Source organism: Pan paniscus, chromosome 1 (genome assembly GCF_029289425.2).
Source record: "Pan paniscus chromosome 1, NHGRI_mPanPan1-v2.0_pri, whole genome shotgun sequence".
In the NCBI taxonomy this organism is placed as follows: domain Eukaryota; kingdom Metazoa; phylum Chordata; class Mammalia; order Primates; family Hominidae; genus Pan; species Pan paniscus.
The window spans coordinates 176,059,435-176,073,973 of NC_073249.2; the positions used below are offsets into that span (position 1 = coordinate 176,059,435).

General features: G+C 36.4%; 1 protein-coding gene across 3 annotated transcripts in view; it reads left to right on the forward strand.

Annotated features, from left to right (window-relative positions):
- The window catches only part of FAF1 (Fas associated factor 1), a 523,666-nt gene that overhangs the window by 154,697 nt on the left and 354,430 nt on the right, over window positions 1-14,539 (forward strand). For all 3 annotated transcript variants that reach the window (XM_034964946.3, XM_034964954.3, XM_055093088.2), the window contains exon 3: window positions 8,757-8,803. In XM_034964946.3, the coding sequence (XP_034820837.1) occupies window positions 8,757-8,803 (47 nt within the window). The remainder of the gene's footprint in view (window positions 1-8,756; window positions 8,804-14,539) is intronic.

Here is a 14,539-nt window from a genome sequence, read left to right on the forward strand (position 1 = left end):
TTATTTTGAAGTGTGCTCCTTCAGTGCCTAGTTTGTTGAGGGTTTTTTAACATGAAGGATGGTGAATTTTATTGAAAGCCTTTTCTGTATCTGTTGAGATGATCATGTTGTTTTGTTTTTAGTTCTGTTTATATGGTAAATCACATTAATTGATTTGTGTATTTTTTAAAAATTTTTTTAGTTTTGAGACAGAGTCTCGCTCTTGTTGCCCAGGCTGGAGTGCAATGGTGCAATCTTGGCTCACTGCAACCTCTGTCTCCCAGGTTCAAGCAATTCTCCTGCATCAGCCTCCCAAGTAGCTGGGACTACAGGCATGCACCACCACTCCTGGCTAATTTTGTATTTTCAGTAGAGATGGGGTTTCACCATGCTGGTCAGGCTGGTCTCGAACTGCTGACCTCATGTGATCCACGGGCCTCAGCCTCCCAAAGTGCTGGGATTACAGGCATGAGCCACTGCGCCAAGCCAATTGATTTGTGTGTATTAAACCAACCTTGTATCCCAGGGCCCACTTGATCATAAAGCATTAGCTTTTGGATATGCTGCTGAATTCGGTTTGCTAGTATTTTGTCAAGGATATTTGCATCTGTGTTCATCAATGATATTGGCCTGAAGCTTTCATATTTTGTTGTCTCTGCCAGGTTTTGGTGTCAGGATGATGCTGGCCTCAAACAGTGAGTTAGGGAGGAGTCTTTCTTTCTTAAATATTTGGAATAGTTTCACTAAGAATGGTATCAGATCTTCTATATACATCTGGTAGAATTTGGCTGTGAATGACTGTGTCTGGTCCTGGCCTTTTTTTCATTGGTAGGCTTATTATTAGTCATTCAATTTCATAATTTATTATTGGTCTGTTCAGAGATTCAGTTTCTTCGTGATCCAATCTTGGGAGGTTGTATGTTTCCAGAGATTTATTCATTTTTTCTACGTTTTCTAGCCTTTGTGCATAGAGAGATGTTCATAGCAGTCTCTGAGTGTTCTTTGTATTTCTCTGGATTTGGTGGTAATGTTCCCTTTGTTATTTTTTATTGTGTTCATTTGGAGCTTTTATCTTTTTTTTCTTCATTAGTCTAGCTAGTTATTATGTCAGTTTTATTTATTCTTTCAAGGAACTAACTCTTGACCTTATTGATCTTTTATATGCTGTTTTCATGTCTCAGTTTCCTTCATTTCAGCTTTGATTTTGGTTATTTCTTCTGCTAGCTTTGTGGTTGGTTTCCTCTTGTTTCTTTAATTCAAGGTGTGATGTTAGGTTGTTAATTTGAGGTCTTTCTAACTTTTTGCTGTGGGTGTTCAGCGCTATAAACTTTTCTCCTAACATTGCTTTAGCTATGTCCCAGAGTTTCTGATATATTGTATCTTTCATGATCTGTCTAATAATGTCAGTAGAGTGTTGAAGTCTCCTATATATTATTGTGTGGTTACTAAGTCTCTTCATTGATCTCTAAGTATTTGCTGTTTGAATCTGGGTGCTTCTGTGTTTGGTGCATACATATTTAGGATAGTTAGGTCTTCTTGTTGAATTAAACCCTTCAGCATTATGTAATGCCCTTACTGGATGTGCTGCTGGATTTGTTTTGCTAGTATTTTGAATGATCCAAAAATCACTCAAAAACATACAATTTAATGGAAGTTAACCTGCTCCTGATTGACTTTGGGTAAACAATAAAATAGAGGTAGAATTCAAGAAATTCTTTGAAACTAATGAGATCAGATATACAATATATCAGAAACTCTGGGATATAGCTAAAGCAGTGTTAGGGAGAAAAGTTTTTTTTTTTTATAAATCTTTATTGATTTAAAGTGTGTTTTATCTGAAATTAGAACAGCAACCCCTGCTTTGTTGAGTTTTTGTTTGCTTGGTAGATTTTTCTCTGTTTACTTTGAGCCTGTGGGTGTGATAGGTCTCTTGCATTTATGTGTGATGGGTCTCTTGATGACAGCATACAGTTAGGTCTTGCTTCCTTATCCAACTTGCCAGTCTGTGCCTTTTAATTAGGGCATTAACCCATTTACATACAAGGTTAATATTAATAGGTGAGGATTTATCCTGTCATCTTGTTGTTACCTGGTTGTTACGCATCTTAATTGTGCAGTTGCTTTATATTATCAGTGTATCTATGTACTTAAGTGTGTTTTTATGATGGCCTGTATTAGTCTTTCTTTTCCATATTTAGCACTCCCTTAAGGAGTTCTGGTAAGTCAGGTCTAGTGGTAACAAATTTCCTTAGCATTTGCTTGTCTGAAAAGGATCTTATTTATCCTTTTCTTATGAAGCTTATCTTAGTTTGGCTGTATATGGAATTCTTGGTTGGAATTTTTTTTCTTTAAGAATGCTGAATATAATCCCTCAATCTCTTCTGGCTTGTAGGGTTTCTGCTGAAAGTTCCACTGTTAACCTGAGGAAGTTTCTTTTTTGGTGACTTCCTTCTTCCTAGCTGCCTTTAATATTTTATCTTTCACTTTGATCTTAGAGAATCTGATTACTCTGTCTTGGGCAAGGTCGTCTTTTATAGTACCTTGCAAGGGTTCTCTGCATTTCCTGAATTTGAATGTTGGAAAAAATTTCATGAATAACACTCTAAAACATGTTTTCCATGTTTCTTGCTTTCTCTTTTAGGGATGCCAATGAGATGTAGATTTGGTCTCTTTAGATAATCCCATATTTCTTGGAGGCTTTGTTTATTCTTGAATCTCTTTTTTAAATTTTTGTCTGACTGAATTATTTTGGAGAACTGGTCTTCAGACTCTGAGATTCTTTCCTCTCTTTGGTTGATTTCCTGCTGTTAATATTTGTTCATATCGTTTGCCTCTGTGTCCCCACCCAAATCCCATGTTGAATTGTAATTCCCAATGTTGGGGGAGGGACCTGGTGGGAGGTGATTGGACCATGGGGGTGGATTTACCCCCAGTGTTCTCATGATAATGAGTTCTCATGAGATCTGATAGTTTAAAAGTGTGTGGCACTTCCCCCTTGAGTCTCTCTGTCTCTCCTGCTGCCATGTGAAGATGTGCTTGCTTCCCCTTTGCCCTACCGGCATTACTGTAAGTTTCCTGAGGACTTCCCAGCCATGCCTTCTATACAGCCTGTGGAACTGTGAGTCAATTAAACCTCTTTTCTTTATAAATTACCCAGTCTGAAGTAATTCTTTATATCAGTGTGAGAATGAACTAATACACCTGTGACTGTGTTTTAAAATTGTTGGAGTCTTTCAGCTCTATCAGATTCTTTCTTACAATTGCCATTTGTCTTTTATCTCCTGTATTATTTTATTGTATTCCTTAGAATCCTTTTATTGGGTTTCAATGTTCTCTTGAATCCAGATGATTTTTGTTTCTATTTATACTTTCAATTCTGTTTCTTTCGTTTCAGCCATTCAGTCTGGTTAAGACCCACTGGGGAATTAGTGTGGTTGTTTTTAGGTGAGAAGACACTGTGCTTTTTTGAGTTGCCAGAGTTCTTGCTGCACTGGTACCTTCTCATCATTGTGGGTGATATTCCTTCAATCTTTGAAAATGCTAATCGTTTGAATGTGTTTGTTTGTTTGTTTTTTTGCTTTTGTCTTCTTTGATGCATTTGGAGGTTTAATTGTAGTATAAGGTGAGTTCAGTGAAGTCACTTCCTTTGTGAAAGATTTTAGGGAGCTAGGGCTAAGCTCATCCCTGCTAGGCTTCATGCTCTCACTTTAGGGGCCTGACACCAGGCCCCCGGCATTCTTGTCTGGACTCTTGAGGTTAGGAACATGCTGTACTGGAGCTTCTGAGATGTTCCCAATCCTCTGGCCATGACACCTCCATGGGTGGTGCTAGCCAATGCCCTTTGTCTCAGTGGTGTTAGCGGGCTCTGTGTTCATTTGTGTTTCAGCAGCTGTGGTAGTGTGGCAGGGTGCACATACATAAAATGGAGTGGGGTAGTGGTGGAAGCAGGGCTGTGGTATGTGCTTCCACTGGTGTCGGCTGCCTCCGTCACATGTTTACCTGTATATCAAACTATCACACAGTTTTGAAAGTTGTTTGTACAGTGTATGAGATGTTCTGTTGCTTGATATTATTGCTAATACTTGTATTATCTGATTTAATTTAACCATTGGGTGTGTGGTGGTATCTTATTGTGGTTTTAGCTTGTATTTGTTTGATGACTAATTTGAATATCTTTTCATGTGCTTTTCATCATTCACATACCTTCTTTTGAGAAGTGTCTGTCTCCCCCATTTTCTTATTGACTTTCCCCCATTTTCTTATTGACTTGTCTTGTTAAGTCTCCAGAATTTTTATAAATTTTTAATATAAATCTATCTCAGATACATGTATTATAAATACTTTTTCCTAGTCTGCAGCTTGTCTTTTTATTTTCTTAATGGTATCTTTCAAAGGGCAAACACTATGAATTTTAATGTACAATTTAGCAATTCTTTATTTTTCATCGTTTGCCTACCCATTGTTGTGACAGTTTTCTTCTTTGTTTTCTTGGTGTCCTTCTCTGTAAAATTGAGGTAATGTGAGAGTTAAATGGATTGATATATGTAATGTACTTTGAAAATGCCTCACATTTAATAAAAATGGTATAGTGTTAGCCGCCATTATTGTTACCACAACTCCTTTACTCATAAGTTATTTTTGAGGCTTTTGGATGCTGTCTCTACATCCCTGTCTCATCTTCATTCCTCTTAAAAATTTGTCATTGCCATTTTCTTTAAGGGTCTTTTGTTTACAAAAAAGGACTAAAGTTAAGATTTTCTATATATTAGAGAAAGGATATCCTAGCATTCCATGTAGGGTATGATTTATATTACATGCCACTGTTTTGTAATCTACCAATTTACCAGTGTCTTGGTTTCCTTTCATATGTGATGTTACAATGAGATTTATAGAAATTTTTGCCATTTCCTTTCCCCAAAAGGTCTAAAGCCCACCATGAATGTCATGATTTTCCCCTTTTGTTAAGGCTCCTTTGGTCATCTCTGACATTGGCTTCCACTGTATTTTATGCATACCTTACATGCCTTTTAGTGTACTATGGAAAATGGCATTTTAGAGGGTATTGTTTTCGTTGTCAGTTTTGCTAAACAGAATTTAGGGGCTGGATTTTGATTGAGGTACATTAATTGGATTAAAAATATGAACATAATTAGCATGAAGGCAGTAATAGTTATACCAAAATGGAGTTTCAAATGAGTATAAACTAGGTCAAGGCAAGATGTTCTTCTTAAAATACATTACAGTATGATAATGATCCACCATAGTTGTTTGAGTCAGTCTCAGAAATGGAGATATTGTCCTGATTCTGTTCTCTATTATTTTGACCAAATATTTAATCAGTCTATCATTTTCCTATTATAGAGTGAGAGATATAATATCTTCCTAGCAAAAATAATATTAAGCAATGAGATAGTTAGTATTTAGCAAGTGATATAGTTCTTATAATGAACTCAGTATAATTTTTAGTCTACAGTCCAGATCTTATTGATCTCTTTTCTAAAAGTATCCCCTCCATCTGAGCCCCTCTCCTGAGCCCTAGATCAGGTACTGGGCCATCCACAAAGTAGTGCATAGTGCTTGGCAATGAATAGGCAATTGGTAAGAGTGTTGTATTTAACCAAACTTTCAATTTTATCCCTGTTTCTTGTGGCTTTTTTTGTCTCTCTTTCCTGTGGATTCTATACACTCAAGAAATCAATATTCTTATGGAGGGAAAAAAAGCAAACAAAAACTTACTGCAGCTGTTCTTCTTACAGTTTCTGTCTTTATGCTTTTCACACAAATGTTTTAAGAGAGTCAATTATTCTTAGTTTCCCATGTGTCTTTTTAGCTTTTATAATTTAGTTATTGTTAAACTGTTTTAAACTATGTCTAATAACCTTAGGCCTCATAATTTTAGTGTATTTTCAGATTTTCTAGCTTTTGTGTAATAGCTCCTTATAGTTTCTTCTTTGCCTCCTCTATAACACTTTCCCAGTCTTTTTCCTCCTGTCTGTCCTTTACATTTTTATTTTTATTTGTTTTGTTTTTAATGAATTACTCCAGATTTTATCTTCGTCTCCTTTTTCTTCAACAAAGAAGATAGCTGAGTGAGGGAGTGAATTAAAATATTTCTAGGGCTTCGTTTATTTGCCTTTAAGCAGATGTTGCTTTCTTGAATGTAGCTGTGATTTTTCAGTTACTTTTTGGACATCTCCATTTTGGTATTAGCTGAATTTTTCATAGTAAAACTAATTGTTGAATATACTTGGTCCTACGTAGAAGGCAAGCTGTGTTATGTTCATCACTATGTCTTAATTGTCTAGCATAGTGCTTGGTACATAGTTGGCAATTAATACACGTTTATTATATGAACAGTTGATATTCTCCTGTCACCTGAAAGTTAACATGTTCAAAATTGAACATGTTGGAATCTGGAATTTTCCTTTGCTTCTGTATCTTCCCATTGTTTGAAGCATAGATCAAATGTTCCCTCTTCCCTAAAGTTTTCCTTAATCATCACAGTCAAAAATCTGTTTCCCTATTCTCTATTCCTTTACCAAATTATACTTTTATTGTACCTTTATTCTGGATTACATTTTATTTATTTATGTACAGAGTTTGCTGTACATAAGATTGAGGTCACTTGCTAACTTCTCCAAGATAAATTAACTATTTAAAATAATCTAAGGTTTTGGGAAAGGAAAGGGTTGAAAAGTGGATTTGTATCACTGTTCCTTCTGTATAGAATCCCCTCCCCATCTTGCTACTTTTCACTCATTCTTCAGCCTCAGATGAGGCATTATTTTATCCAGGTGTTTCTGAGCCTGCTTTAAGTCTTGAATAGGTGACTTTTCTTTGTATTCCTCTATTATTAATTCCTTTAATAAATAATTATTGAGTGCCTTTATTGTGCAGACATTATGCCAGACAGGCCTTTGAGAAACAAAAAGGTAGGACTTTTGTGGCTGAGTATGTAATGTTTAGCTCATTATACAATTACGTATTACACAGATAAGGAAACTGAGGCTCAGATAAGTTCAGTGAATATACTAAGGTTACAAAATTAATAAATGGGAGAGCCTGGTTTCAGACTTTGGACTTTCTGAGTCCTTAGTGTTCTTCCCATTATACTTTGGCATTCCTCAGTGAAAATGTTTTTTGAAAGATTTGAACCAAATCTTTCTAAGCTCTGGTATTTTGTTTCTTTTCCAGCACCACAGAGCATTCTCTTAACCATTTACTGTTACTTAGCAAAGGAGATACATGTACATGGAACCAATGCTGTTGACCAAAAGAGGATAGTTAACCTGATACTGGGCAGAAATACTTCCACTGAATTTGTGTCTTTGAAAACTGATTTTAGCATTTGCTTTACTCAAAGGATTTACAAGCCTCCAGAGTCGTCAGGGTTCTGTGGTATCTATTGTCTATATTAATCTATGGATTTGTTTTATTTTTCCACTGGAACATTACAGCTCTCAAAATTCATAGCAAACACCCTACACTCTATTTATTTCCATTCAACAGTACGATGGTGTGAATTTGACAAAACTCTGGCAAATACTTAAGTTAATATTTCACAAAATACCCAAACTCCTTTTGGCAGTTGATTTCCAGGCAGCTGATAAAACATTGAATTGGTAGGTGTTTTTTGTTTTTGTGGGTTATTCATTTTGATGTGGATACGGAAGGGTAGGGAAGGAGAAGTTGTTATGGTATAAAGACAGAGTTGGAAAAGTTGGGCTTATGTTGTTGTTTGTTTGTTTTTGTTTTGTTTTCCTGAGAATATTCTCTGTTACCCTGCAGTAAGCTGTCTACATTCCAGGATTTGACAGCCTGCTTGCTTAATAGCCTTCAAAAACATACATGTCCTGTCATACCTGTGCTATGTCTGACTACTTGGTAACTTGTTAGCTTAGAGATTAATTTTAGGGATGTTTTATATAAGGAAACCTCTCCTCTAATGCTACCTCCTTTTGTTACCTGTTAATAGTCATGGTGTTAGGTTTATTGAATGACTTTTGCCTCTATATTATTTTCTTCTTAATGTTCTTTTCATTAGGAATATAATGGCTGGGCACGGTGGCTCATGCCTGTAATCCCAGCACTTTGGGAGGCCGAGGCGGGTGGATCACCTGAGGTTGGGAGTTCGAGACCCGCCTGACCAACATGGAGAAACCCTGTCTCTACTAAAAATACATAGTTAGCTGGGCGTAGTGGCACATGCCTGTAATCCTAGCTATTCAGGAGGCTGAGGCAGGAGAATTGCTTGAACCTGGGAGGCAGAGGTTGCGGTGAGTTGAGATTGCACCATTGCACTCCAGCCTGGGCAACAAGAGTGAAACTCCATCTCAAAAAAAAAAAAAAAAAAAAAAAAGAATAGTAATCATAACATGAAATAATACATTCATTTGTGATTTTACATCTTGCTCTTCTCAGTTTGACAAAGGAAATAATGTTTATAAGATTAAATTACTGATTTTTCCTGTTTTGACATCCTTAAACTTTGGGTTCTGTGAGTGTTTTGCCTGAATTAGAACTGTGGAACTAGACTTTATGACTCAAGGTTTGGGGATATTACATGTCAAATGCATGTTTTTAAATTTCCTAAAATACAATTTTATAACTGAGAAATATAGAAACATTTAATAGACAACATTTTGCATCACTAAAAAAATTAGTATTATGTTTAAATACATTTTTAAAAATATACTTATTTCCTTTTAAAGTGTTCTCCACCACACTTGGGCATTTATCTGTTTCTTTAAATGGCCTTCTCTGTTTCTTATTTGCAGGCAGCTATCAATGGTGTAATACCACAGGAAAATGGCATTCTACAAAGGTATGTTATAAAGTGCTTACCAGTTAAGATGACTTAGCAGAACAAAGAACAGAGCTAGCTGTTAATTTTTTTGTTTTATTTTTTAATAGAGCATTGATTTGGGGTATATAAGTTCATTAACATTGTTCTTTCAGATATTTCTATGTGTTATATTAATTCTCCAAAGTCTCCAACTTTTAACTGTATAAAATTATTGCATATTTGGTAACACCATCTTTTAAGGTGGTTTTAATTTTTAAGAAAGCTTTTCAAGCTTATCCTTTGATTTATAAGATGAAAGGAACTGAATTTTTTAAACTATTAGCACTGGCTATTGGTTTAATAACCCCAGAATATGGTTATCAAACTTAACTATACAGGCTTTATCTCCAGGCTTACTACAGACTTTTTCTCCTTCCCTTTTGGGTTCTAAATCAAGTATATGATAATTTGCAACAATTTGAGGCAGTTCTTAATAATGCAACTCTTCAGAGTACTGAACTATTTTACTTGAAGTATCCAGTGTTAACAAGTGGAATGGTTTTAGAGGTTTTGTGTTATGGCCAGAAGGTAAAACTGGAAGATGTGGCCAAGAGAATTATAATAGTTGCAATGTAATTGCTTGAGTTAAAAATAAATTAATAACTTTTGTCTCCTTAAAATTGGAGACTCTGGTTCTGAATTAAAGAACACTTTATAAAATCTTAGGAGGTAAAACCATTCTCCCTTCCAAGTGTAGTTTAATTACTTGATTTTCCCCCCTTTCCTCTCAATTCAAACATTGGCTTGAATTTTGGTGGCTGGGATTTCTAAGTCACTGAAGCATGATCTGCTAAGTGCGGATGAGGCAAACAGAAACAGCAGATTAGGAATGAGGTCGTTTTGGAGAGCAAGAAAAGTACTCTTGCAGAAACATCAGGAAGTTCACCATGAACTGCTAGACATGCTGTTCTTGATAAGAAACCATATATTTAGGATGGAAGCAAAATTTGTTTGATACCTGTACCACCTTTAATGGTTAATGGTTTTTAGATGAAAGCAATGATAAAACAGACCTATACCCCCGTTCCTCTCTTCTAAACTGTCAGAAAGATTTTCATCCAGAGTAAATGTGGCAGATTTCCAGAGTTTCTACCAACTTCTGTTTGTTTAATCTTTAGTTTGTTGTTGTTTGTTCCAGAGCATTCAATTCTATCGAAGCCCTTGTCTAGAAAGCAAACCAGGTGAACTTCCTTTATGGCCATTTTTTTCTCAGTTTAGAAAGTTTTACACTGCTAAATATCACTCCAGTTTTATTTTTGAGTAAATGTTATTGCCACTTTTTGTGCCAAAATTTTTGCTATGCAAAATCTGTGGGTTCAGCTACTGGATTCTGAGTACATATTGGATATATCATCCAATTAATAGCATTTGCCATAGGTGAACTGTAGAAACTTCTTCTCCCCTGGAAACATTCCATCTTTCCTGTCACAGATTATACTTTTTATTTAATATATTTTATGACTAGAAATTCAGTATTAAACTGATTTCTCATAAAGTTACTATAATATTTGGGGTTGAACTGTGATCAGAGTAGGATTTTGTTGGTTTTGTTTGCTTTTTTTGAAGGAATGAAACATATGTCTACATGAGAAAATCAGTTGTAGCTAGTAATATTCTTCAACTATTTCCTTCCTAACCTTGTTCTTTAGCTTTGAAATCATTGTGGATTTAACATAACTGAAAATTCCTCTTGTATGTCTACTGACCAGAGGAAAACAAAAGAGGGCTCTTTGTGTACTTTCTTATAAGCTTAACACTGAAAGTAGAAGGCACGATGCTAGAAATGGTATATGCAGGCAGTTAAAAGGATCTTTGTTTTGTATGTTTGGTTTTTATAATAAAGTCGAATATATGCAGTCTGTGTATACATCTGACTGTTAAATTGTTAGTCCATCCCTTAACAAAGAAAGGAGGTATCAAATACTATAGTTTAAATAAATTACTATATAAAGCAATATTCTCATGAGATAATGAACTTTTGGTAGGAAATAAATATCCACCTCACGATACATGTGTTGATACTAAATTCCTTTGACCGGAGATTATTCAAAACAAAAAACTGTACTAATTATCTGCAATCTAAAGAAGTTTTGTTTTTTTTTTTTTAAGAGAAAGAAGAGCCAGTGCGTGCCTTATAGCTTTTCTTGAAATCAGGTTTTTGTGTGAATCCAAGAGGGTATATGATTTTTAATGTAACCATAAACTCCAAGGGAAAGAAACTTTTTTTTGAATGCTTAAGGCAGTCTGCTGGGCAATTGACATATTTTTCTTCATTTAATACTCACTACAACCTGTAAGAGGTAAATGTTTACATTTTACCTATGAGGAAATTCAAAGTTAAAGAGTTTACATAGACTTGCCCTAGTTCACAAGCATAGAAGCAGGTAGTGAAGTCTAGATTGTCTTATTTTAAAAGCCATGCTCTATCCTCTTTATTACTCTGTCTTCTTCAAGATCAGTCAGTGAGGTATTTCCAAACTTTTAAGATTTTTCCTTTGAGACCTGGGCGTGGTAGCTCACGCCTATAATTCCACCGTGAGGCTGGCAGATCACTCACGGTCAGGAGTTCAAGACCAGCCTGGCCTACATGGTAAAACCCTGTCTCTACTAAAAATACAACTTGAACCTGGGAGGCCAAGGTTTCAGTGAGCCAAGATTGCACCACTGCACTCCAGCCTAGGTGACAGAGTGAGACTCCATCTTAAAAAAACACGAACAGAAAAAGATTTTTATTTTGGGTAAAGAAGGTGAAATCCAATACATGTACATAATGTCTTTCTTCCACAGCTTGGTTTTTTATAGTTATTATTTTAGTCGTAAGCTATTAAAGGCAGATATTATTCTTCCTCATTTTACAGGTAGATAGGATAAGTCATAAAGTGACTTGGCCCAGATGATACAGCCTGATGTTGATGGAGTCAGGAATATAAGCAAGTCTTCTGACTCTTTCTCCAAGGCTTATTTCATGAGACAGTATATTGCTAACACAGCATGCTATGTGTAACTTATGCAGTCATAAATGTAAACTATTCATTCAGTCATAAGCAGACACTGAGTATGTGTATTTACACGATCCAGTATATTATTTATTTAACATATTGTCCAGAGCCTCTTTAAAAATTATTTTTGGAGATATTTTTAGGAAGAAATGTTAGTGAATTACTTGTATAATTGGAGAGCTGATGCTATGTTTTCTAAAAGTAAACTTTATAAATTAATAGCATAATTTTAGCCACTCACTAAGTGGATGGTATTTATTAACTCATATTTGTTTTATTACCCAGACAGGTGTACAATTTGTTCATTTGTCCATTGTTTAATTCATTGAGAACACCTAGAGAAGACGTTTATTTTCAAACCTTGACCATTAGGCTTTCAGAATATGTAAATGCCCAGGTTTTGTACTTAAAAAATAGCCATTATAGCCAGTTAGTTTCTATGTATTGCTTTGTCTAATTTCCATTTAAAAAATCTGATTTGATTCACAAGTTTATCTCTAAAATAAATGCGGAGTTTTTTTTTGTTTTTTTGTTTTTTGTTTTTTTTTTAAGGAGGTGCCTAAAAATTTTGCCATGGCATGGACTTTAAAAAATTGAAATAATAAACAAGTGCAGAGTTCCTGTTTAGTTTTCTTTCTGTTCATTGCCTTCCAAGAGCCTGAGTTGTTTGTAGAGGAAAGTTGAGTAAGGATAAAAACACTTATTTGGTTGAAGTTTTAGAACTAAAATAGATTTCTACATAGAGCTTCCAAATCGGTGTCATTTTTATATTTATTTATTTTTAAGGTACAGGGGTCTTGCTATGCTGCTTAGGCTGGACTTGAACTCCTCCTGAGCTCAAGCAATCTTTCTGACTCAGCCTCCTGAGTAACTGGGTCTACAGGCACGTGACACCTTGCCCAGTTTCCCATTAGTATCTTTTTTTGTTGTTGTTTGTTTTTTTGGAGACAGGCTCTTGCTCTGTAGCCCAGGCACAATCACAGCCTCCTGCAGCCTCGACTTCCTGGACTGAAGTGATCCTCCCACCTCAGCCCCCTGAGTAGCTGGGACTGTAGGCGCTTGCCACCACACCTAGCTAATTTTTGTATTCTTTGTAGAGATGGGGTCTCATGATGTTGCCCAGGAGTTCTAGACTACTGGGTTCAAGCCATCCTCCCACCATGGCCTCACAAAGTGCTAGGATTACAGGCATGAGCCACTACACCTGGCATTCAATCAATATCTTTTTTTAAAAAAGGTATTTATAGATTAGTAAATCTATAATGATTACATGGTTAGATGATTAAATAGAAAAGAATAGCAAGGTCAGATTATAAGATGGTGGTTTTCTCAGCTGGGAAATGTTAAAAATATGTTTACTCTTTTTTGATTCAATAATTTTGGATGCTTTTGTATTCTTTGGGTCTCATTAAATGTTAGTGAAAACTGATGGGATCATTCATTGACTGGTAAGATCTCTCTCTTCCTCTCATTTTTTTGGATTGCCTTTTTTTTGAGATGAGGTCTCACTCTGTCACCCAGGCTGAAGTGCAGTGGCATGATCTCAGCTCACTGCAACCTCTACCTCCCTGACTCAATTGATCCTCCCACATCAGCCTCCTGAGTAGCTGGGACTACAGGCATGTGCCACCAAGCCCGGCTAATTTTTGTATTTTTTGTAGAGATGGGGTTTCGCCCCAGCCATGTTGCTCAGGTTAGTCTTGAACTCCTGAGCACAAGTGATCCTCCTGCCTCGGCCTCCCAAAGTGTTGGGATTACAGGTGTGAGCCACCACACCTGGTCTACCCAAGAAATTTTACCAGAGGGAATTTTATATAGGGAGTCAGTTACACAGATGTGGAGAAGGTTGAAAGATCAGAAAAGGGATACTGAGACGACCTAGATAGAGTGACTGCAGGAGGCAGCTGGACCACCAAGCCCAGGTATGGGTGGTTCCTTCTGCTTGACGAGGAAAGGAGCCCAGGGCAAGAGCAGACTCATAGCTTCAGTGAGAAGGGTAGGGATGTAGAGGTCATGATTCCCATTCCAGGCCAAGAAGCAGCAGCTAGAACACATCTACCAGGGAAAGCCCCCTGCTGACCACCAATGGGCACAAAGGAAAGTGATAGAGGAACAAAGGAAAGAGGCTGATGGAGGTTGAGGTTAACAGAACTTTATTTGTAGCTCAGTGGAAGAGCCCTAGGAACTTGGCACCAAACATATGAGAAGGAAGTCCTGTTCAGCTGATAATGGTAGCTTTGGCAGGATGTGGAGAGACTTATGGAAAAGGTGCCGTAAAAAAAAAGCTAGAAGCTAACATCAGTGGTTGATGCTAAAACAAAATGAGTGCCAGTGTTGGGGTGATATGTCACTGCTAGGGTGATGTTGATAGGATCAGTGTGCAAACTGCAAGAAGATAGGGGTGTGTGTGTGTGTGTGTGTTTGTGTGTTTGCTGCCAAAGTTTTTGTTTCTGTTACTGGTCATAAGGCCATAGTTGATACTGTGAGTTTCTTCTTTCACTATTTATTCTGTATTCCCTGTTTTCAGCCAGCACCTCAAATGGTCAGGGTTTTTTTTGTTTTTGTTTTTGTTTTTTGTTGTTGTTGTTGTTTTTTTACCTGGTGAAGCATCTTACACCTTCATTTTTGAAGAGTCAGAATCCTCAGTTTACCTGCTTTTTGATTAGTTGTAATTTTCCATTCTTACTAGACATGCCCCAGAAAATCTCCTGGGCTC